Source organism: Lygodium microphyllum, chromosome 29 (genome assembly GCF_053477565.2).
Source record: "Lygodium microphyllum isolate KBCC chromosome 29, Lygodium_microphyllum_v1.1.10, whole genome shotgun sequence".
Taxonomy (NCBI): domain Eukaryota; kingdom Viridiplantae; phylum Streptophyta; class Polypodiopsida; order Schizaeales; family Lygodiaceae; genus Lygodium; species Lygodium microphyllum.
The window spans coordinates 57,816,871-57,841,999 of record NC_141163.1 but is presented as its reverse complement, the minus strand read 5'-3'; the positions used below and the strand labels follow the sequence as shown (position 1 = coordinate 57,841,999).

Genomic DNA, 25,129 nt, shown 5'->3' with positions numbered 1-25,129 from the left:
ACAATAGAAAAAGGCCAAAAATAACATTGAATTATTCTTGAGTGGACACATAGAAAGTTTTTTCGAGATTAATAGGTTGTAAGCCATGTAAGGGCTATTCTACCCTTTTTTGCTACCGTTATAACTATGCACCTCCTCTTTCTTTGCTAATCTCAAGCCCCATACCAATAAATTTTTACAAAGAATTATAACTTATTAATTTCTATCACATAGCCTCTATCTCCTAGCTCCTTTTGCCCCCTCTTTCTCCCACCATAGCCCCTAGCCACCATAAGAATAACTATGCTCAATAATCATTGGCCAATAATTAATAATAATACAATGGCAAATAACCTCGTATTAAATAACTCATTTAATAAATTGATACTAGCATTCATCCACAATAATGAACATAAAGAAATTATTTAAGAGAGCATACAAAAATGATCAAATCATAGTAAGTGTGTTGCAAAGGATATTATATTATATAAGCATTAGTTAATAAGATTACATTTATAGAAAAAATGAATATAGTTCTTTTCATATGATATAAGCCATCATAATCATATTTCATAAGATAATGGTGAAGAACTAAAAACTAGACTCTTCAATCCTGTATTGTGTCTTATGAAAAACAAAATACTGAGAAGGAAAAGTAGTATAATCCATTGTATTTGTGTAATAGTGAAAGAAAAAATTAGATGCTTTAGCCCTAAAGTGTGTCTTGTGAAAAGTGAAATATAAAGAAGGAAAAGTAGTACAAACCATCATATTCACATTTTATAAGAAAATAGTGAAGAAAGATACAAAAATAGGTGCTTTAGTCCTATAGCATGTCTTCTGAAAAGTGTAATACTAAGAAGGAAAAGTAGTACAACAGATCTCCAAAAATCGTATTTCTCAAAACAACTAGTTGATAACTATCACTCTCACTAATCTACAAATTTCTGATTGTCAAACTCACCAAAATCATGCTTCTATAGATTTATTCCACCATCAAAGCTAGCAACAACTTATTTTTACTAGTTAAAAGCAAGACACCCATTTTTTAAGAAAGTAAGGTTTACAAGGATTGAAACTTTAGGTAGCAATTAATTTAGCAATATCCAATATCAAAGTTCCATAAAAGCTTGGGAGATGGAGATTAGACTAACTTGAGATATTTGCTTGTCCCAGTGGTTGATATGTTCCAACAGGTATGCACTTGCCAAAACCAACTTCTTCTCTTGAAACTTTGAAATGTAATAAACTAAGTCTCTAAAAGGCTTGTTTGAAATAGAGAGGTCTTTTATAGAGGACTCTCAAAAAGTGGTCAATAGCCCTAGATTTTTTTTAAAAATCCCTTTCTCAAAAAGGTGCATACTTTTCGAGGCCAAAACGACTCACTTTTTTTCATATTTTAAGTCCCTTTGTAAACCTTCCTTTTTCATTCTCAGCTCACTTCTTCTAGGCACTCAAATAACATAACCGTGCGCATACACTCAAGACCTTCAATCTACAAGTAAGATATCCTCACAAATGTACCTATTTTCTCCTTTGAGATGTCATGAAATAAAGTTTACTTATTTCTAGATATATTAGGATAAATATTTTACATATTGAATTGTAAGAAAATATATTTGGTTACAACATGTGTTCGAAACTAATGTTGAGAAACTTCTCATGCAAATAGTCCTTGAAATGCTAAGATTCAAATGAAAACTTGGTTGTTTCATGAAGGACAAAGTATAATTGCCCCAACTAATGGTGTAAATTTATATTGTGCATATCTTATAACAAGGTTTGGTCCATTTAGTACTTAAAATCTAGTCGAAATCTAGAATTATGTGTATTATACTGATTTAAGTAATCAATGCTCCCAAGATAACTCTTATAGATCATTTGGGACGTATAAGATCAATACAAATATGAATATATCTTCTCTCCAATGAATAATACTTGGGAGTTGTTATAGTATCTAACCCATAATTATTGAGAGGATAGTTTCAAGCATACTTCTCACTGACATAAATGTAATCCACTTTCCTCTTACAATCAGTTTACAAGTAGTTCCATTAATAGACGATGCAAGAGAGTGTGTCTGTTATTGATTGGTTTTCTTATATCAATTTTTGAAAGGGAGAGAAAAAAATTCAAAATTGGGGACAAAACTAGCCCCCCCTTTTGCTAATATGCCACTTTTTAGAGAAGTAGTGGAGCATTAAGCAATCATGGAACTCTCTCCAGTGGACCCCCAAGTACCATATGTATGGAGATTGTGAAAAATATAAATTGGTTTAGAGACTTTGTAGTGTGAAATTGAGTATGAAAAATAGTTATCTTGACATAGAATATCACTATGTAGCTTTTGAAATAAAGAAAATATTTTTTGGTGAAAAATAGAAAAAAGCCATTTCTTGAGGTAAAAATAAACATATCCTATTGACATGGTACTTTTGGGAGGGTCCCAAGGAGTGTAAAGTGGTTATATAATTGCTTCTAGAGGTTGCCAAGAACCACGTATAGGTGTTTGAAAAAGGATAAGTTGCTTTAGAGATATTCTAGTGCAAAATAGAGAATAAAAAATGGGGATTCCAATTTGAACTATAATTGGTTACCTTTTAAGATAAAGAAATATTTTTTCTATAAAAATTTAAAATAAGTCAATTTTTGGGACAAAAATAAATATGACTTATTGATGTGGCACTTTTAGAAGAGTGGTGGATACTACATCAGAGGAGGATGAAAAGGGTTGTTGGCAAAGTGAAAGGAAAGGGAGATCCCCTTCATTATAGGTGGGGTCCACCACAAAAAGTGGGGTAGAACTTAAGAATATAGGGGAGCCATAGAACAAAAGGTATGCAATTATGGAAAATGGATTAATCCAAGTTTAAGAGTTTTCAATCAACTCCTTACAAGGATCTTTTTGAGTAATGGAAACCATTCCTTTTTTTACGCACACTCCGATAGATCATAGAGTTTGGATGTTGAGCTTGGCATTCCTATTGTTAGAACACGAGGTGCACATAAATCACATGACAATGTAAAGGCTCCATTGAATGATCTAGTGATACATAGGTCTAGAAGAGTTAGATATATTGTCAAAAGATTTGGTTTTGAGTGTTTTGCAACTCACAACTATACTTACATGGTGAAGGTGGTTAAGGATATAAAGTCCACTTATTTTGAGAAAGTTGTTGGGCATACATATTGGGATGCAAAGATGGATGAGATGATAGCTACATTAGAGGCCAACAAAACTCAGGATTTAGTAGTATTTTCTAAGGGCAAGAAATATATTGATGCAAGGGGGTCAACAAGATTAAGCATAATGTAGATCGTTGAAGTTAGTGTCATATATAAGACAAGATTTGTTACTAAATGTTATACTCAAATATATGGCATATATTATGAGAAGGTCTTCATTTCAATTGCTAGGATGACAACTATTAGATTATGATTGCTTTGGCAACAATAGGCAGCCAATTACTATAGTCAAGTATACATTATTTAACTTTGTAGGCCCCACTTTTCTTTATGTTGTACCATATCTACACTTAGTGTACAATGTATTGTATGAGAAAGAAGAAAGTTAAAAAAAAAGGAGAAAATTTTGGTATCCATATATATGTTTGTGTTCTTAAATTGGCTTCTCCTTGGATATTAATGTGTATTTGATGTAGGAGATTCAAGGAAGTTCTCGCACCATGTGAGTTTTGTCAACACATGTACCTTAATTGAGTTAGTTGAGATAAAATGGCCACACTAGCATAATCATGATATTTTGGCCACATCATTCTCCAATATGGCAACATTGGACTAGGATCATGGTATTGATCATACCATGATTGAGGGATGGTCTATGTATAGTTATGATTCCTCTTTGGGCTACAAAGAAGTCCTTAAAATGTAGAATTGTATAACATGGAGACCCTTAGCTTGCTACCATCCAAATCTCCAAGCTATTATTTATTCTCAAGAAGATAACTTCTACCTACACCTTTTAACTAGGTAGGGTCATTAAACCACCACAAATGAGTGCTCACTTGATCTAGGGAGGGGTAGAGTGGATTGATCTTGATACATGGGATTGCACGTTATGGGTTTTTAAAATGCTCACATTGACAGTTCCTAAGGCCAGAAGCCTTTGAATACTTATGAAAGGAGCCCTAGGTAGAGAACCATGCACAACCATGTGGAGGATGGAAGTGATTATGACAATTGAATGATGAAAGGGAAAGGAGTTGAAAGGACTTCCTTCATGCAAGATAGGGGAATATGACCTACTTGTTCCTAAGCTCGTTCCACCATGGTGAATAGCATGTTTAACCCCCCTCTATATCTAGATCTTCTACTAGGCCCTTGGGATTTCATCATCTTATTTACTTTTGGACAATATTTTGCCCCAATAGGGTAAAAGGCCCAATAAGGTGACACCTCCCAAAAGAAAAAACAATCCACCCCAATTTAGTGATTACATGACACAAAAAATGCATATTTCAAAATCTTTTAAATCAATAATACAAATTCTTATGTATTACTTATAAGCTTGATGTGAATCAATAATTGAGCCATGCAAGTTTTTAAATACTTTGTATTTTATAAAACCTTGATACATGCTTCTTTGAGTGCCACGCTATTGGCCTCTCATTGTTAGTCTTTTGTGTAAACCCTTTATTTATAACTAAGTCTATTTGATATAAATTATATCAAAACATTCCAACTTTTCAAATTTGAGTGCCATCATGTAATGTATACATTTTAACTATTTGAAAATTTTTTGGTGACTCACTTGGGGGCCGGGGCGGGGGGGATATTGTGGGAGATCATTAGTGACAATATTGGTAGACATTCATATCAAGAGCTTGCCTAGAGACCAGGACATGGCAGTGTCAATAGAAAACTTAGGTTTAATGCAAAATGGATAGCAAATGTTTCAAAAAGACCTTTAAAATTTGAAGGAGGTGGTGAAAAACCTTGAGCTTCACAAAACATTTAGCTATAAAAATGCCAAACACATGTAATTGAATTCAGAAATCCCTTCGAAATTTTGAGTTGAGGGTTTTTTTTTTTTCTGTATTTAATCTACCAAAAATGTGTTGCATCAACACTGGGATGGTACAACACACAAGAATCCTTGAGCCACTTCAAATTTTGGGGCTGACATAAATAAATTGGGGTTGGCATTAAAAGGAGATTTGCATTAAAAATTGGAGCTGGCATTAAAAGAAAATACAGATAATTAATTGTTAGGAAAAGTAATAGTCGGCTGCGATTTTACAGGGGCAAAAAACAAAAAGAAAAGGAAATTATGGAGGTTGGCAAGTATAATAAGGCTTAACAAGATGCGGTGCAATAATCGATGAAGAGGCCATCGGCGAACGATGGCGACGATGAGGTCATCACGGGCACCTGCGCGATTATCAGCTGCGCCGACTGCGATGATGATTATTATCAGTGTCTGCATTAACTCATGTTTAGCGGGCGTGATTAACGATAATCCGATCGGGGCGAGGGCCGACGCTGCAGCGCAGTATAATTCGTCGGGTGGCGGTGAATATTACAGTAATTATAATAGCTATCGTTATGTGGAATCCGCCGATGGTATGAGCGAGATGGATCTCCTCCGTCGATTCTCCGCGGATGAAATCGCAGCCGCCCGTCTTCTCCTCACGAAGCTCAACAAGCCGGCCCTCCACAGCATCCAGGTGATTTCCTGCAAATCGCGAGCCTTCCTCCTTAAAAAATTAACATGAATAATCTTCTCTTTCGTTTCTTTTTCCAAAAATTAAAATGATTCGTTTTCTATTGTGTTAAATTTTTAATCCCCTTTTCTCCCTTTTGTTTTCTCCTTTTCTCATTGAAGAGGCAGTAAAATGTAACAACAATTTTTTTATTAAAAAAACTATGTTAGTTCATCCGTTTCTCTTGTGTTAAACTTTATCAAAGTTCTCTCTTGTGTTTTTGGTTCTTTTATAAAAAGGTAATACGATATATGAGAGCAAGCTATACTCTTGTATTATTCAATGAAAGAAGTGGTACAACATAGGCACATCCCAAGTCTACACCCTCATGACGCCATACATATAAGGGTTCACCACTAGGATAAGAAATCATACATAGAGAGTGGAAACCAAGCAAGGCTCAAAATCACTACTACTCCTTACATAGGTGTTTTCGGTAGCAACGCCATGGTATAGCTACAAAGCCCTTACGCTCACCCCCGCTTACTAGATTGTTGTCCTCAGCAATCTAAAGGTAGAGGTTATTTGACTGATCCGAAGTCTTAACATAGCTTCTTCTAACAAGCTGGGTAATGTCTGCTAGTCTATGACTTGACACATTAGTGGGGTCTTAAAGCAACCTTTACTATCAAACTAGTCAGTGTCTATCGCACTAGGACTTGGGGATCTTAACACAACTTTTCCTATCAAGCTAGTCAATGTCTACCCATCTAAATTGTTTTGGGTGCTACCATGTGAATCCATCCTCGACTCAATTATATTTGAGGAGTAGAGGCATTACTAGACCTACGATAAGTCCTGTGAGGACTCAAGGGGCATTGGAAGAATTGTTGGGATTCTCCTTGAGCCAAATGGTGAAGCCGTCATTGCCACATTCCCGAGCCTCTGCTTCTGAAATCCAAGTGGATTCTTTAAGAGGGTATCCTTTCCACTTGGTGAGGTACTCGATAGAGATTATTTGACTAATCAGAAGTCTTAACATAGCTTTTTCTAACAAGCTAGTCATTGTCTGCTAGTCTAGGACTTGACACATTAGTGGGGTCTTAAAGCGACCTTTACTATCAGATTGGTTAGTATCTATCGCACTAGAAATTGGGGGTCTTAACACAACTTTCCTATTAAGGTAGTTAGTGTCTGCCCATCTAAATTGTTTTTGGTGCTTTGGTTTATTCTAGCTACCATGCGAATCCATCCTCGACTCAATTACAATTACTAGACCTACGATAAGTCATGTGAGGACTCAAGGGACATTGGAAGAATTGTTGGGATTCTCCTTGATCCAGATGGTGAAGGTATCATTGCCACATTTGCGAGCCTCTACTTTTGAAATCCAAGTGGATTCTTTAAGAGGGTATCCTTTCCACTTGGTGAGGTACTCAGGGTACCCTTTGTATTCCCAACATTGAAGGAATGCTTCTACTTCGAAGGGACCATTGGAGTGAAGTATTGGAACATGCCATCCCCATTAATTGGCGGGATAGAACCTGCACAAAATCCGGGCATGAAATGCAATATGGACACAAATGCTTTCTAGCAAGTCGAGCTTGAATGTTACTTCGTTCAACACTTGAGCGATGCGGTAAGGTCCATAGTAGTAGTGAAGGGGATGCAATGGCAGTGGAAAAGGAGAAGAGGAAGATGCAGGAGAGAAGAGCACACACAATGTAGGTGCTATCGAAAATGATATGACAGCCTTATTTTGCACTATCTCATATATATGAATAAAGAATATGGGCGGTCATTGTACATGGGCAAGCCCAAGGGCCTTTTACCCCAAAGTCAAGCACATGTAGCCATGAGCAATCCCATAATACCGTGGGCATAGAAAATCAATGCCAGGCTACTGACAATAGGACTAAAAGCTGGGAGAGATAGCATAACTCTCATAATCCATTTGCAAGCACCTAGACCTGCAACCAGCAGAATCCATAAACATGTCAAGCATAATTACAAAATAGGTCCACGAAGGTCACAAAATGCAAAGCTCCACCAAGTGACTGGGTAGGCATAGGTCCATAAACTACACAATGGACAAGATCTAGAGAATCATGCCTCTCATGATCACCATGAGCCAAAGGGGCTCTACAAGGACCATAAGAATAATTGGGGCAAGCATCAAGATCTACATGTGACATAGGAGGCAAGCACCAGGATCTCCATCTCTCTGTGGTGCATATGGCCTAGGTGATAATGCCATATCAATGCATGTGGTATCTAGATAACTACAACCATAGAATCTCCCACATGAGAGACATGCAGCACTGGGTAATGAGAACCAACTCTAGAACCTCTAGTCAAAACCAAGCAACCACGACTGATCTTCCAAGATCGATCTGCAAGAGAGATACTAAAACCTGCATCATGTAACTGACGAATAGACATCAAGCTCTTACTAAGCATGGGAGCATGTAAAATATCCCTAAGCATAAGAGAAGTCCCATTAGGCAAAGCTAGGTGTATGTCTCCTATACCAAGAATAACATAAGTCTACTCAAGGCCCAAAGAAATGCATCCATCAAACTCCCTGTAAGTAGAGAACCATGCTCTATGTGGAGTAACATGACAAGATGCCATATAATCCAATAGCCAATCTGAGGCATAGACCATATCACTAAGCAATAAAGTTATAGGGAAACTAGATGACAGGAGTACATGCTCAACTGCACCATCATGGGTAACAACATGTACCTCACCACTAGTAACAGTGGTAACACCCGCTCTGACTCTCTGCTCATGTCAAGTTTGTCTCTGTCTCTGTTGCTCTCTAATCCATATGAAACATTTTCTTTTAACATGCCCAAGCTTCCCAAATGGAAGCATACATCTGTAGAAGAAGAAGAAGACGAAGTATCTGAAGCCTCATCAATAGGGCTATCCAAGACATCTGAAGATCTCAAGGAGTGTAGGGCTATCCCAACAGAGGGAACCTGCTCATCAAGACAACCGTCTGCAAGTAAAGGGAACATAGAGGTATCAAGTAAAGATGCATAAGCTCCCACATGAACAAACCTCGTAGGTAATTACATGACATAGCCAACCATAGTAGCATAAAGCAAAAGACATCTATCATAAGAGCATATGGATTTCAACCATAAAATCATCCCATAACCATACGGAAGGCCTTTTACCCCAACAAGTAGAGATTGAATTTGGGGCTCAAGGGACATATGCTTGAAGTTGATGAGGACCATGTCTCTCTTGATAAAGAGTACTGCCTTTTGCTTCTTGTTGGCCCATCTTTTCATGGTGATTTTGGTCTGTTCCAAACTCTACTTAGCTGCTACATTGCAGTCTCTCCATTTCTTCAAGAATTCTTCTGCATCCCTGATCTTTAGCTTTAGCAGCTCTCCTGAGGCTAAGGCAAGGGGTGTGGTGACTTCTTTTCTCGTAGCTAACTTAAAGTGCGTGTAGCTTGTGGCGGAGTGGATTGAGATGTTGTAGTCAAATTCAAGCATATCAAGTACAAGGCCCAATCTTTTTGTCCACCCGGGCATAGCTCTTGAGATAGTCTTTGATACCCTTGGTTGACTCTCTTTGTTTGCCTATCTGTCTCAGGGTGGAAGGAGGATGAGAATCTCAATTGTGTTTCCAAAGTCTTAAAGAGTTCCTTCCACATGTTGCTCATGAATCTACCATCTCTATTTGAAACAATGGCTAAGGGTAAGTCATATAGCTTGAAAACATGTGTGAAGAAGAGGCATGCTATTTCTTTGGCATTCAACAGCGGCTTAGTAGGTATGAAGTGAGCTTGCTTTGAGAAACAGTCCACCACTACAAAGATGATGGTGTATCCATGGGATTCTGGGAGCTCCACAATAAAATCCATGCTAATGACCAATTAGGTACTAGCATTGGTTGAAGTAATCATGCTGCTAGCTTGGATCATGGTGCCTTCACAAGTTGGCAAGTAGGGCACGTCTTGATGTAATCTATGACTTCTTCCTTCATGTTTGGTCAAAAGAATCACTTTCTGAGTGCTTCAAGTGTCTAGCTTTGTTCCTTCTACCCACCTAATTTTCCATCATGCACTTAATGTAAAATGACCTTCTTCAGTTCCATGCTATTGGGGATGTACAATCTCTTTCCTACTATAAATAGAATTCCCTCCTCTAGGATATACATGTCATATGGTGTCTTGTCAACTTTCATCTCTTCTATAATCTTGTGTATGTCTTGGTCATGTTCCAAAGTCTCCTTCACTAACTCGAGGAAGTGACTTCTGACCACACTAATGACTTTCAAATCGGCTTTGCGACTTAGAGCATCTGCTATCTTATTGGTGGACAACTTTGGTCAAATTCTATTAAAAAGTCGAGCCATCGGGCTTGTTTGGCAAACAACTTTGGTTGGGACTAGAAGAATTTAAGGGATATGTTGTCTGTGAAGACCATTATGTGTTTGTCTTGGATATAATGCTTCCATTTTCTAAGGCAGTGAATCACTGCTAGCATCTCCTTCTCACGTGTGCTCCATCTGGTTTCGGCATCTATGAACTTCTTGGATTCACAAGCTATGGAATGGCCATCTTGCATTGACACTCCCCACAAATAGCACTGGGACATCGAACATGGATTTGTTGGGTCAGATGAAACCTTGCTCTTCCAATTCATGTAATTTTTTATTTAGCTCCATGAGTTCAATGTGATTCATATGAGCTCAATCTTGTAGTCCATATCCCTTTTGGATGGTAGGCCCTTGGGTAGTACTACTAGCATCACATCCTTAAACTCCTCAGGTATTGCTTTCACTTCTATATTGCCAATTTGGAGTTTGGGGTTCTTGGTGACCTCTTGCTCAACAACCGAATCGTGGCTACTACTCTAGACGCTCTTGATGAGGTTGTGTCATCCACGGGGCATTGATTTTGATAGTGGGGGTCCCCCACACTTGAAACATCTAATCCATGTGGTTGAGCCTTGGGGTCTCCACCATGATGTATTTAATCTCGCATACCCATATGATGCACTTAGAGTTGGTCTATAATGGTTGTTCCCCCATCGGCCAATGGCTCCTCTTGGTACCAAGGTGGATTGTGATGTGACTAGGGTGTAAAAAATTACATGGTGCAGCGAACAAAATTTGAGAAAGAGATAGAGAGTACACAACAGACAAGAGGAGAATCGGTAAATTCTTTAGCTCCAAACAACTGATACAAAGATGGCTCTATCCACCCGTGCACTTCCACTGTGTGAAGCTTAGATGGCGATCTAGACAGAAGATAGGTGAAGAGATTAAGGCTAGTTGGAACAACAACTTTGACTGGGTGAAAGATGAATGATGGATGGCTGTGAAGGGGTTTAGCTTTTATAGCTCGTGAAGGCCGTTAGGTCGGCCTGACCGACCTACCATATAAGCCTCCACTAGTCGGCCAAGGAATATTCCATTTACCATCGAGTGCCTCAAGTTGCTACCAGCTTAACCACTCCATCTAACCCAAAGATTAGACCCACAATGGTCACCTTTTTGCCATCTGGTCACATAGACCTCATCTGATATACAAGTCGGGACTCAACCAATGTCCGGGCTCACATTTGGCTTCTCCTCATAATGAGGGCCTTACAACTTTGAGCACCATGGATCATTGGTGACACCTAATGAGGGTGGGGCATTGATCATATCTAACACCCCCCCTAAATGTCCACCCATAGGTGAACTATCTCCTAGGCCCAATGCCGAGTCTCTAAAGATGAACTTGAAGCTGATCCTTCGTAAGTGCTCTGGTGAAGATATCAGCTCCATTCTCCTCTGTTGGACAGTAGACCAGTTCCACTATCCCATCCTCCATCAAATCATGCACATAGTGATACTGGATCTCTATATGTTTGGTGCGTGCATGAAACACTGGATTTTTGGCAATGGCGATGCAACTCTGATTGTCACATCTCAGCACAGTTGGTTCTTCATCCCGCACTCCTATATGCCATAGAATCCTTCTCAACCATATTGCTTCACGTGTAGCAAAACAAACTGCCTTGTACTCTACTTCGGTAGAAGACAATGCCACTATTGGCTGCTTCTTACTAATCCAAGAGAAAATTCCTAAACCCAAAGAGAAACAATAACTAGAAACTGACTTCTTGGAATCATTGTCTCCTGCCCAATCTGAGTCACAATTCCCCACAAGAGAAGTTTCGAAACTGTATGTGATACCATAGTTAAGAGTTTCCTTCAAGTATCTGAGCACCCACATCCCAGCCTTCCAATGACTCTCATGAGGCTTGTTTGAGAACCTGCTCAAAACACCAACAACAAAACTGATATCTGGTTTGGTGTTACACAAGTAGATCCGACCTCCTATACCTCCCAATGTCTGCTAGTGCTAATGTATCCTCGACGGATAACTTTGCATTCACCTCCATAGGTGTAGCTATCTCTTTGCACTCAATCATGCCAAATGCCTTCAAGATCTCCCATGCATACTTCTTCTGAGAGATGAAGATTTTTCCTAGCTCTTGCCAGACTTCAATCCCCAAACAATAGTGCAGCAAGCCCAAGTCTGTCATTTCAAACTCAAAACTCAAAGCCTTTCAAGTTTGGTTGATCATATCTTCATAGTCACCTGTAATAAGAAGGTCGTCCACATATAGGACAATCACTACAGACTTTTTACCATCCCTGTAAACATACAAGTTAGCAGTTGAGGCACATCTTTTGAAGTTTGGGATTAAAAAGAACTTATATATCCGTTGATACCATGCTCTGGGGGCTTGTTTCAGCCCATATAATGCCTTCTTCAGCTTACACACTTTGTTCTCAGAATGGGGGGCCTCAAGCCTTGGTGGCTGAGCCACGTACACCTCCTCCTTGAGGTCACCATTTAAGAACATTGACTTAACATCCATTTGGTACACTGGCCACTTCTTGTGGGTAGCCACTACAAGTACCGTGCGAATAGTGGTCATTCTGGCAGTTGGGGCAAATGAATCTTGAAAATCAAACCCTTCAACTTGTGAAAATCCTTGGGCAACCAGTCTAGCTTTGTACTTTTCTAAGGTACCATCAGCCTTCTACTTTACCTTCCAGATCCACTTGGTGCCAATAACCTTCCGCTTTGCTAGTCGATCCACTAGCTCCCAAGTGTCATTCTTCATTATGATGTCATACTCCGCTTGCATAGCAGCCTTCCATGATGGATCTGCAAGTGCTTCTTCTAAGTCAGTTGGCTCCTTTACTTCTCTCATAATCTCAACCATCAAGGCCATATTGACTATGTGAGCAGAAGCCCTCCTTTGCTCCTCTATTCTCTGAGACCTCCTTGATCCGTCTGCCTTCTCCTCAACAGATGCAGGCATAGGATTATTGTGGTCATAGAGCTGCTTCACCCAGCGCGGCAATGGCTTTTCTGGTGGGGTGATGTCAGGTTGGTGAACTTTTTTCTCATCATTTGAAGATGATGCTTCCTCCTCCTTAAGGATAGGGACAGCTCTTGGGACAGGTTCATAGTGGATTACTTCTTCGCTTGATGATAAAGTGGAAGAACTTGCATTCTCCTCCTCCACTGTATGCGGCTCCTCCTTGAACACCACATCACGGCTCACGATGATCTTCTTTGCCTCTTGGTCATATAATTTGTAAGCCTTTTGCTCATCACTATAACCCAAGAAGATACATTTTCTGCTTTTTGGTTTTAACTTGTTTCTCTTCTCATCTAGAACATGTGCATAACATTCACATCTAAAAATTTTGAAATGTGAGACAGATGGTTTCTTACCAGTGTAAGCCTCATGAGGTGTTTTTCCCTTGAGAGCCTTTGTGTAGCTCCGATTTAGAATGTAGACTGTAGTATTAACAGCTTCAGCCCCCAAAAATGGTTAGGCAATCCCTTGCCCTTTAGCATGCATCTTGCCATCTCCACAATGGTGCGATTCCTGCATTCCACAACACCGTTTTGCTGAGGTGTGGGAGGCGTCGTCAATTGACACTTAATCCCTTTGCTCTTGCAAAAGTCTTCAAACTCCTTTGAGTTGAACTCGCCACCACCATCTGTTCTGAATTTCTTCACACTTTTCCCTGTTTCATTCTCAACAAGCTTTAGCCATTCTTTAAACTTACCAAAAGCTTGAGCCTTATCACGAAGGAAGTACACCCACATCTTCCTATTGTAGTCATCGACAATCAATATAAAATAAGAAGATCCCCCCAAGGCCTGTGTAGGCATCTTACCACACAAGTCAGCATGCACCAACTCTAGAGGAGCATGTGCTCTATTCTTGCTTTCTTGTGGAAATGCCTTTCTCCGTTGCTTGCCCATCATATAAGCTTCACATGGTTCCTTCTATTGTAGGTAGGTGAGCAACCATACCTTGCTTTTGCATCTCCTTCAACACTACAAATCCGATGTGTCCAAAACTTTCATGCCAAAGCTTACTTGTGCCCACTCCAGTGGTGGCTGTAAGAGCACTTAGCTCATACAAGTTATTCCTTCTTTCTTCTTTGCCAACAATTGTGCCAGCACTATCAAGAATTTCTGCACATGTCTTCTTGAACCTCACTTCATGACCAAGATCAGTTATGGCAGCAACAACTGATAACAGATTTCTCCTAATTTCGGAAACATATAACACATTTGAAAGCTTTTTGACTTCACCATTTGCAGCAACAAAAGAAATAGTACTTGTGCCCGCAGCAAGGCATTTAGCATCATTTCCAACCATCACAGTGATGGATTCTTGTAGAGGCTGCATAGAACTGTATAGACCTTTCTTGTTGGTCATGTGACGGGAGGCCCCACTATCCAACACCCATGAGTCAGTGGTAGATTCTTCTTGCGCCGAGGAGCACACTTCCTCAATGATCGCCATGAATAATTCCAACTCGGCTTCAACCGTATTGGCTGTCTCTTTCCCTTTACTTTTAAGGGTACCATTCTTTTCATTTGCCTTCTTGACACGACAATCTACAATTGCATGTCCTTTCTTCTTACAGTAGAAGCACTCTCCTTGAAACTTCTTCTTGCCGCCCTTCTTCTTTTTGTCACCATCATTTTTGTTCGCCTTTTGCATTGGCAGATAATGCAACATCTCCATTGTTGCTTCCTTCTCGGGCTTTTAGCCTCAACTTCCCCTCCAATAATACAGAAAACTCCTCAAAATTCAAAGCTTGAGGTCTCACATGAGTATTAAGGGCAGTTACTAGTCCATCAAACTTTTGTGGAAAAATCCAAGACACCTCCGAGCTAGCTCTTTGCTAGTCTTTTGTATCCCAGCTCTAGCCATCTGGTCGCGCAGATTCTTAATCTGAGTGATGAATGCTTCAACCGTCTCTCCTTCAGCAAACTTCTCTGTTGCTAGTTGATTCTCCAAGTTTTGAATCCTTGTTTGGTTTTGTGTTTCATACTGACTCCTTAGTATATTCCAAGCCTCTGACGCTTTGGTTGTATGTTGAATCAAAGTCAAAACAGTGTCAGAATAGCTTGTAACTAAGGCACATAATGCATCTGCATTCCTTCGTTTCCAAGCTCGTAGAAGATCTGCATTCAGAGGAATCACCACACTAGAATTTGATGGGTCGGGGGTAGGCTGTGGTTATGCGTCAGTCCCCAGCACAGTCTCCAGAAGCTCATAAGAATCAAGGATAGTTGTAATTTTGAACTTCCACAAGGTGTAGTTTGTACCATCTAACTTGCCTTCGCTAAAGGTTGGTGGATGAATCCTCGGTGTTTGAATAGCCGGTACAGCAGCACCACCTCCTGCACCACTTCTTCATGATGCACCAAAACTGCTTCCGAAAGTTGACATAGTTTCTCTTTGCTCTTGAAGCCTTTGCCTCTTACACACTCTCAGATCTCTAGAGCCCCGTGGGCTCTGATACCATGTAAAAAATTACATGGCGTAGCGAATAGAATCTGAGAAAGAGATAGAGAGTACGCAATAGACAAGAGGAGAATAAGTAAATTCTTTAGCTCCAAACAACTGATACAAAGATGGCTCTGTCCACCCGTGCGCTTCCACTGTGTGAAGCTTGGATGGCAATCTAGAAAGAAGATAGGTGAAGAGCTTAAGGCTAGCTGGAACAACAACTCTGACTGGGTGAAAGATGAATGATGGATGGCTGTGAAGGGGTTTAGCTTTTATAGCCAGCAAAGGCCGTTAGGTCGGCCTGACCGACCTACCATATAAGGTTCCACTAGTCGACCAAGGAATATTCCAGGGAATATTCCGTGGATCCCCCAGCCAAGGGCCACTTCCATGGCCCCTGGACCCCAAAATAGGGGCCCCTTTTAACTACCTTACCCTGTAACTCGATGCAATGCGCCTCGAGTTGCTACCAACTTAACCACTCTATCTAACCCAAATATTAGACCCACAACGGTCACCTTTTTGCCATCCGGTCACATAGACCTCATCTGATATACAAGTCAGGACTCAACCAATGTCCGGGCTCACATTTGGCTTCTCCTCATAATGGGGGCCTTACAACTTTGAGCACCATGGATCATTGGTGGCACCTCATGAGGGTGGGGCATTGATCATATCTAACATAGGGTTATGCCTGGATTTGATCCCATGCCTCCAGGAATGGGCCTCTAGGGGTATTGGGTCTCAGGGTCCACGAGTTGTTGGTAAGGTTAGTGTTGAATCTTGTTTGACTCCCTTGGGCTATTCTTCTCCCTTCTAGGTCAACTAATCTTTTAGCCATCGTCATGGCCACAACAAAACTGGTTGGCTCCTGCCTCTCCACATCTCTTCTGGCCCATTCTTGCATGCCAAATAGGAATCTATGTCGCTTAGTGTCAGTGTCCATGTTGGGTAGCTATAGCATGAGCTGCCTATATTTGCTAACATGCTCCTTTATCTTCCCTTATGTTTGTTTGAGGTTTCTCCATTCATATCTGACTTTGAATTTTCCATCTTTGGGATGAAATGGTATTTGAGTTCCTTTTAGAGTTCTTCCCACGAAAAAATGGTGTGTCCTTGCTCTTGTTTCAGTAGGTACCAACTAGCAATGTCTTCCTCTAAGTAAATGGCTACCACTTCTCCCTTCCTATCTTTAGTGATCCTGGCATACTTCAAGTATATGTCTATTTCTATGATTCGTTTCTTTAAAACCAACCCGTCTCTCTCTCCTTTGTACTTGATGGATTCGGGCATTTTGAACTTACCAGAGTCGTCTTTTGAATTTTCACTCTCCTTCTCTTCCCTATGGTTGGATCTCTTGTATTTCTTCTTATCCTTCTTGTTGCTTGCTTCAACTATCTTCTCCTTGTCCTTTCTTGTATCTTGAGCTTCCTAGAAGTCTCCTCTCTCCCTAACATATCCATCTCCTCTTGAAATTTTTGTATTTTCTCCTCTTCTTGTTATTGTATCACCCATTCTTTGTAAACCTGCTCCACTTCTAGTTTTCGTCTCCTTTCCTCTTCTTCCTCTTTCATTTGCATGTTCCTTCAAATTGAGTATGCAATAGGCCTAACATGCCCTCCAACTGCCTCTCTAGTCTAGCTACCTTCTCCTCTTGGGCTACTCTCCATTCTTGCCCTCGGCTCTTCTTCCTCTCTTCCATCGTTGGGATGGTGCATTCTCTCTGTTGTCCTCCATGTGGTTGTGGGAAGCCGCACCTCGACTTTTGATATTATCAACATGGGAAAGCCGCATTTCACCTTCGGATGGTGGTCATGCTGCAAGGAAGCCACGTCACATCTTTAGATGTTCGCTAGTGTCAAGGTCACCATGCCAGGGGTCATCTCACAACAAGGGCTAATGCGATGGGGGTTGATGCGACATGGGGTGACATGACATGGGGCGTCGCAACATGGGGCATCATGATCTGGGTTGCCTCGAAATGATTTCTTTGGGCACTGGATCTCCTCTCCTGCTTTCGTGAGCACTCCTTTACTCTGAGCAAGAGGTGCTTTGATACCAAGTGTGATGCACCTACACTCGTTCACTCACTCAACAGGCATAGAAAGATAACACGATATATGAGAGCAAGGTATACTCTTATATTATTCAATGAAAGAAGCGGTACAACATAAGCACATCCTAGGACTAAACCCTCATAATGCCACACATATGAGAGTCACGACTAGGTATAGGGAATCACACATAGAGTGGAAACTAGGTAGGGCTCAGAGTCACTACTACTCCCTATATAGGTGTTTCTGGTAGCAATGCCATGGTATAGCTACAAAGCCCTTACAGAGGGGAACTATGGCTGCAAAGATTATCGATGAAACTCCTAGACACAAGCCTAAAATCAATGCTTTAGGTATTTTCTTGAAACCGCTCAATTCAAAATATGGTAAGGTTGCCCCTAGTTGGGAAACTGCTCCACTCATGGGATTCTTCATGGCTCCATTTATAGTATTCTTATCTATTACTTTAGAGATTTATAACTCTTCCGTTCTTTTGGATGGAATTCCAATAAGTTGGTAAAAGACAAAGGATCAAACCCCTATTCCTAATGCGCCATGCAACAATTTCAAAATAGATTTTTCAATAAGAATAGGAAGCTTAATTGTATGATTTCCTTTTCCAATGATTTTGATAATACATGCTTGCTATATTATCTAGAAGTATCACAAGTAAAGTAAACTATGTTGAGATATATGCAATCACACCCACTATGGCCTCTTTGTATGAGGCAATTCTAGGCTTAGGACATGCAGGTAGATTGAATCCCATATGCACAAGAAGGGAAACTGCTACCCGTCCAACAACTATAAAGCATTGTACTTGACTACCACTTTTGAATATATGATGAATACAATATCATGATGCTTTCCCATTTCAATAAGTTTCTTGGTCATTGTCAATCTTATACAAAAGATTGTGTTTATGAGTCCAAGTCTCAATCTTGGAATCTAATTCACTTGTGTAACAGGTCAAGTCATGTCTATGTCATTATGAGCTTAATCTTCCTCTCGATCCACCATAGCCACTGCCATGCTCTAGATCCCGCGTGTTTTTCAACATGGTACAGAGCCCAGTCAGGCATGGCTCAACTCGGCTTAGCTCTTCTCTGCTCTCTCTCAATTTCTTTTCAACTCTGTTCAACTCATTTCCAGCCCATGACTTCATCTCTCAACTCTACCGTCACTTAAGCTTCCATGGCTGCCATAGCCAACTGCACCCTGTCAGCTTGAAGCTCTTATATCTCACTCCACATGTCAAATCTCTTGAAGATTCCTTCTAGAAAAGTGTTTCCCTACTTCCAGAGCTTCTTCTTGTTCACCTCAATCACTGACATCAAGCAACTATAGCTCAGCATTGTCAAAATTCTCAGTCACTCCCATAGCTTGCAACTGTGACCTGCAGGACATACCCTACTTGGAGTCCCTGGATCTCACAGTAGAGGCCATTTCAACTCACGATTTCTTCTGAGGATATCTTCATCACTTCATGGCACTCCTCCCTAGTACATCATAGTATGACATTGAGCCTCCCTAACTCCAGCATTGCGTGGATTGTCCATCAATGCCATGTTTGCACCTGCGTGCTGTTCGTATTGATGAATTGTCTCCTGCACTACTGCGCGATGTATCTTGTGAGCATAGAGCATCAAGTCAGCTTCATTTTCATAAAAAAAGTTTCAAACATCATCAAGTAGAGCTCCTGAAATGTCAAAAAAAACTAGGCAACTATCAAAAAGTCCATAGCCATTTTCACCTAAGCTCAAAAATCTCATCATTTTCTCTCTTCTACCACTTGGAGCAACCCATTGTAGCTCTGATCTATTGTCCCAACATCAAATCAAGGAGGGGAAGGACCTAGAAAGAACAATGACCCCAAACTAAGAAGATTCAAGTGTGACATCAACTCAAACATAGTCTTTACATAGTGTGTTTTCACACTGTCATTACTTGTGTCTCTTGACACATTGTAATATGCTCTTCCACTGATAAAATCTGAGAATTCTAGAGTTGATTTTCTGTTGATCCTTGGTCATGACAATGACAAACAAGAATATCTTAATGTGGATGCAAATCAACATTACTCTTGTTGCTCACTTGCAGTACATAGAAGTCTCATTTGCATCACTTGCAAGTAATGTTGGAGCTGCCTACACCAAAGAGCAATCAATGATCTTATCTGAAGACCTTGAGGATGCTCCAAATACTCTACTCAACATGCCAATGAATGAGATGTCTTTGCTTGATGGGGATATGGAAATGAAGACTGAAGCTGCAAGCAAAGTGAAGAACAAATACAAGATCAAAAAGAGACTACACCGACAAGAAGACCTACAATGAATTGAAGATCTATGTAAAAAGAAATGCTGAAAATCGCAAGAACCTCACGGTCCTTGACCCAATATTTTACTTACTTTTTTAGCCTTGTATTGCCTAGCCCGAAATGCTTCTATCATAAGCTTGTATACTCATCATGTAGCCTTGTACTACAGCCTTTGTACACTTTGTGAGGCCCCTGTTATAGCCTCTGGATGTCCACATGTTTGTGGTACACACATTCAGCCTTTTCTGCGACTCTCTCTAGTGTTTTGCCATGTTTATGGTGTGCCCACACTTTGCAAGTGTTGCTCTCACTAAAGCCTCTACACACTTTGTACTTTCTGGTTGTGATTGAGGAGGGGTTTTGAGATCTTTGCAATCACACCCAATATGGCCTCTTTGTATGAGGCAGTTCTAGGCTTAGGACGTGCAAGCAGACTGAATCCCATATTCATAGGAAGGGAAACTGCTACCCATCCAACAACTATAAAGCATTGTACTTGACTACAACTTTTGAATATATGGTGAATGCAATATCATGATGCTTTCCCATTTCAGTTAGTGTCTTGCTCATTGTCAATCTTATACAGAAGATTGTGTTTATGAGTCCAAGTCTCAATCTTGGAACCTAATTCACTTGTGCAACAAGTCAAGTCATGTCTATGTCATCATGAGCTTAATCTTCCTCTTCAATCCACCATAGCCACTGCCATGCTCTAGATCCCACGTGTTTTTCAACAAACTACATGTGGCATCTCTTTTAAACCCTCCTTATTTTAATAGGGAATTAGAAATAACTTGAAGAGTCTACTTATTATTTGAGTGTAGCATGATCCTTACAATGCTATATAGTGGTAGAGATTGATAAGGCACAAAATCTATGCCTTTCCAATGAAAAACAAGAACACCAATAAAACTTACAAAGTCTTAGTTAAATAGAGGTCGTTATCCCTTTCTCCACACATTAGATCCCCTTGACCATTAGTATAGCATGCCTCAATGCATAATACTAATGACATACATCACTTTTTTTAAAAACCAGTTCATGGATCAAGCTTCAAGCTAAACAATCACAAGAATATATATTTGTGTAGCACTCAACTAATCTTGACATATGCCCTAATGTGGAATGCTAACAACTTACATTAGGATTTTCTCCACTAATTTATCTACTCATCCATGGATCAAGCCTCAAATTAAACAATAGAAGGATTATATATTTCTATGGAAATCTATTTATTATGATACATGTTATATGTACAATAAAAATAGGAAACTTCCATATCTTTTTGGTTACTTTTTTAGCCAACTCTTGCCTTAAATAAATTAATTGAAGCTTCTATATTTTCTTGGCACACTACTAATTTTGATGAACATGCAGAGCCCAGATGGTGATGTCATTGATTGTGTGTTAAGAGAGAAGCAACCTGTCTTTGACCATCCAACCATGAAGAACCATATCATTCGGGTGAGTGAGTGAGTGAGTGAGTGAGTGAGTGAGTGAGTGAGTGAGTGTGTGCGTGCGTGTGCACGTGTGCGCATGCGCATGCGTGTGCGCGTGCGTGTGTGTGCGGGTGTGTGTGTGTGTGTGTGTGGCAACAAGATGAGAGCTTGGATAGACGCCCAAAATACCACTAAACATAATTGAGAATTGAGAAACTAAGGCAAACATAATAATAGAGACTTTTGAATTTCCCTTGAGACCTTTATTTTGAGGGTGGATGACCAACTCATGACAATGTTTGAAATTCTAACATGTCAAAACATAGTAGATTGCTCACATATTAACCCAATTTGTAGTGTAAGTTTTCCAATTGAAAACAAAAAATCCATTAGTGCAATTAGATGACCATTTAATTGTCAATGTCAAAATTTGTGCACTTTGGTTAATTTTTCTCAGTAGACAAATAAATATTATGATACAACAAAATCCATATTGTCTTATATTATCTTTTAAGAAGTGTCTAAGGAATTGTAGTGTTATTTTCAAAAATTTAAAATATGTCCTCATTATCTAATTTGGATGAGCCTTAAAGTTAAGGGCTAGAAAGTCTACTTTTGGGAGCGTACAAGCATTAAAATGTTGTTTTCTTCCAAACTAATACGAATAGATAACTTACATCCATTTTACTTGTAAGTAATGTTTGAAACTCTCAAAAATAGCTAATTGCCGGTAATAATTGCTTATTATAAATTATATCAAGCATTTACCTTGTTCCAATGTCTTAAAATGTAATTATAGCTCTAATTATGCTAATTATCATATTGCATGCAGTGCATGCACCAAACTTAGTAATAAGTATTAAACTCTGAATACAAAAGCCATCCATGCTTTGAGTTTAATAATATGACTATAAGAAATAGAAATTGATTGCCACAGGCTCACTGTTGAAAGTTCTAAATAGAACAAAGGACAACAAGTTATTCCACAATAATGATAGAAAAACTAGTATGGAGTAGCTTCGCAACCTATTGCCTGATATGAGTGCTTTGAGAGAGAGAGAGAGAGAGAGAGAGAGAGAGAGAGAGAGAGAGAGAGAGAGAGAGAGAGAGAGAGAGAGAGAGAGAGAGAGAGAGAGAGAGAGAGAGAGAGAGAGAGAGAGAGTGTGTGTGTGTGTGTGTGTGTGTGTGTGTGTGTAGGTTGGGTGAGGGGGGTGTAGAATCCTTGTTTTTGTCTAACAATCATGGAATAAAGGGCCTATTTGTTTATTTGTATAGGATTTTCCAAGCTCCTCTTTAAAACATATTGATCCTACAACACCTAACCTAGCTCTTGGGTCTCAACTTTGGCACCAAGTGGGAACATGCCCTAAAGGAACTATCCCCATAAGAAGAATAACCCTAGTAGATGCTCTTCGAATCAAGCACTATTCAACTTCTTCAAGCCATGTTGGCCTTGATGGCTTCAACCATGAGGTAACTTGCAACATCAAACAAAGTTATTTTATTTTTTATGCATATTTTGTGCATGTATGCACATAATATTACATTACAATGTGCTAATGTTATATGCACATGCATGTAGATGTGTGGTGGCCACACATATGCACATAGACATGCATGTGTATGCATACGTGCACATGCAATGCGTGTCCCCCTCCCCCCCAAACACACACATATAAAAAAGATTCCCTTGTAGTTGTGATGTTATAAACACATGCATGTGCATAAACTAGGCTATTTGGTGCTACGTAAAACTAAAAGTATCCATTATTATTCACATAAAGCAAGTGAAATTGAGTAACTTTAGTAATAGAAAATTTATATTTTATTTAGTGAAATGGATTAAGGTGCTTCAAAAGTGAATATATGGCATAACTTCCTCTTATAAGTTCTCATCAATACTTTTGAGTGCATGTGTAGTATGCAGAAGCATTCTATAATGTGAATGAAGGGATTCATGGAGCGTCAGCATCTTTTAGCCTTTGGAGCCCGTACGTGCAAGGGGAATCAGAAATGAGTGCATCAAAGCTCTGGATACTTGGTGGCCAATTTACAGGAACTCAGATGGAGACCATTGAGACAGGTTGGATGGTAAGTAAAGTCATATTTTCTTTGTTTCAAAGGTCCTACAAAATTGTGAATATTGTGGGTTTTCAATATCCTTCAAACTATGATAATTAAAATAAGGCCAATAAGTCTAATTAATCTCTCATTTTTTTAGTAACACAACATTATTGTTCTTCTTCAAAAGATTGTTTGCACTATCAAGTAATGAAAATGTTGATTGTTGTCATGCTATTTTTTGCTATATTTTCTATCAAAACAAGTAGCAAAATTTTGCATCTATCAAATGATATGTCTTGTTAAGGGTGTTATAATCATTTTCGTTCACATAACTAACTTTATTTGTTGATAATCTAATGCTTAATCTAGATCATTTGAAGGTGTTTCAAGAAACTTAACTGTCACATGAGACACAAAGTATTAGGCCCTACTCTCAATACAACATTTTCACATTTTTAATTGAAATTAAAGCTCTAAGGTTTCCATAATTTCTACAGGTGAACCCACAACTTTATGGTGATGCTCAACCTCGCTTTTTTTCATTTTGGACGGTCATTATCTCTCTCTAATCCTTGGTCTCTTCTTTTATCATTATTTCACATGTTATGATGACAAATGTTGAAATATATAGTTCTACTTGGATTTTCAGAATGATTACACAAAAATCCAATGTTATGACCTACATTGTAGCCCTGGATTTGTGCAAACATCTTATGTGGTAGCATTGGGAACCACCATTAATCCAATCTCGATGTATCATGGCAATCAATACGAGATAGGTCTATCCATTTGGAAGGTATGAAAAGCTCTAAAAAGATGTTATGAGTCTCACAATATCTAATTAGTTTTCCCTCAAGAATGTGTTGATATGTATGATGTAAAAGTGCTTCGTAATTTCCATCACAATCTTTATCCTTCCACTTTCATGTTGCTTCAGTCCCAAAAGTGTGCCATGAGGTCTGAGTTTCCATTTGTACATTTGATTCATTAAACAATCAAAATCAACTAAGGGAGCCCCATTGATTGATGCATTAATAGGTGGATGGTGATAATGATTAAATGTGCAGGATCCCACAACAAATGATTGGTGGTTGAGGTATTTCACAGAGGTGGTAGGTTATTGGCCAGCACCATTATTTAATTATCTAAGTGATAGTGGAAACATAGTGCATTGGGGAGGGGTGGTGGTGAATGCTGAGATTGAGAATGGACAACACACTACTACACAAATGGGAAGTGGCCACTTCTCCAAGGAGGGGTACAAAGGTGCAGCCTACATCAAAGATCTACAAGTCACCAACTCAAACCATGAGATTACAGATGTCTCTAGAGGTGACCTTACCATCTATGCCTCCAACTCTGCATGCTATGATGCCCAACTTCTGCAATACAAGAAGTGGAAAACTTCCCTCTTCTTTGGAGGCCCTGGTCGCAACCCCCAATGCTCCTAATTCATTACGTCATGTTCCATTTCAATGTGCACAAAATTTTAGGCTTATTGTAAACATGAAAGGTAGTATGTAAAGCCCTACTAGTATAAAATATTTTGATTTATGAAAGAGGCATATTTTGAGACATATTTGTAAACTTTGATATCGGAGACTTTTGTAAGACAATCTATAGATATAAGCTTTGGGTAATTTCCATTGCTATATTTTCGCAGACATCTTGAATTTTTATTTTGAATTGTCTCCAAAATGTCAAAAGGAGATGCACGTTTAATACATTTTTTAGAGACATTGATATAAGCCAA

General features: G+C 39.4%; 1 protein-coding gene across 1 annotated transcript; it reads left to right on the top strand.

The window, feature by feature from the left end:
* The first annotated feature begins 5,342 nt into the window (after nt 1–5,342).
* LOC148010673 (protein neprosin-like) lies at nt 5,343–24,827 on the top strand. The gene is made up of 5 exons (XM_087671565.1): nt 5,343–5,666; nt 22,588–22,785; nt 23,233–23,403; nt 23,874–23,927; nt 24,444–24,827. The coding sequence occupies exons 1-5, from the start codon at nt 5,343–5,345 to the stop codon at nt 24,825–24,827; spliced, it is 1,131 nt and encodes a 376-aa protein (XP_087527691.1).
* Nucleotides 24,828–25,129: the final 302 nt, after the last annotated feature.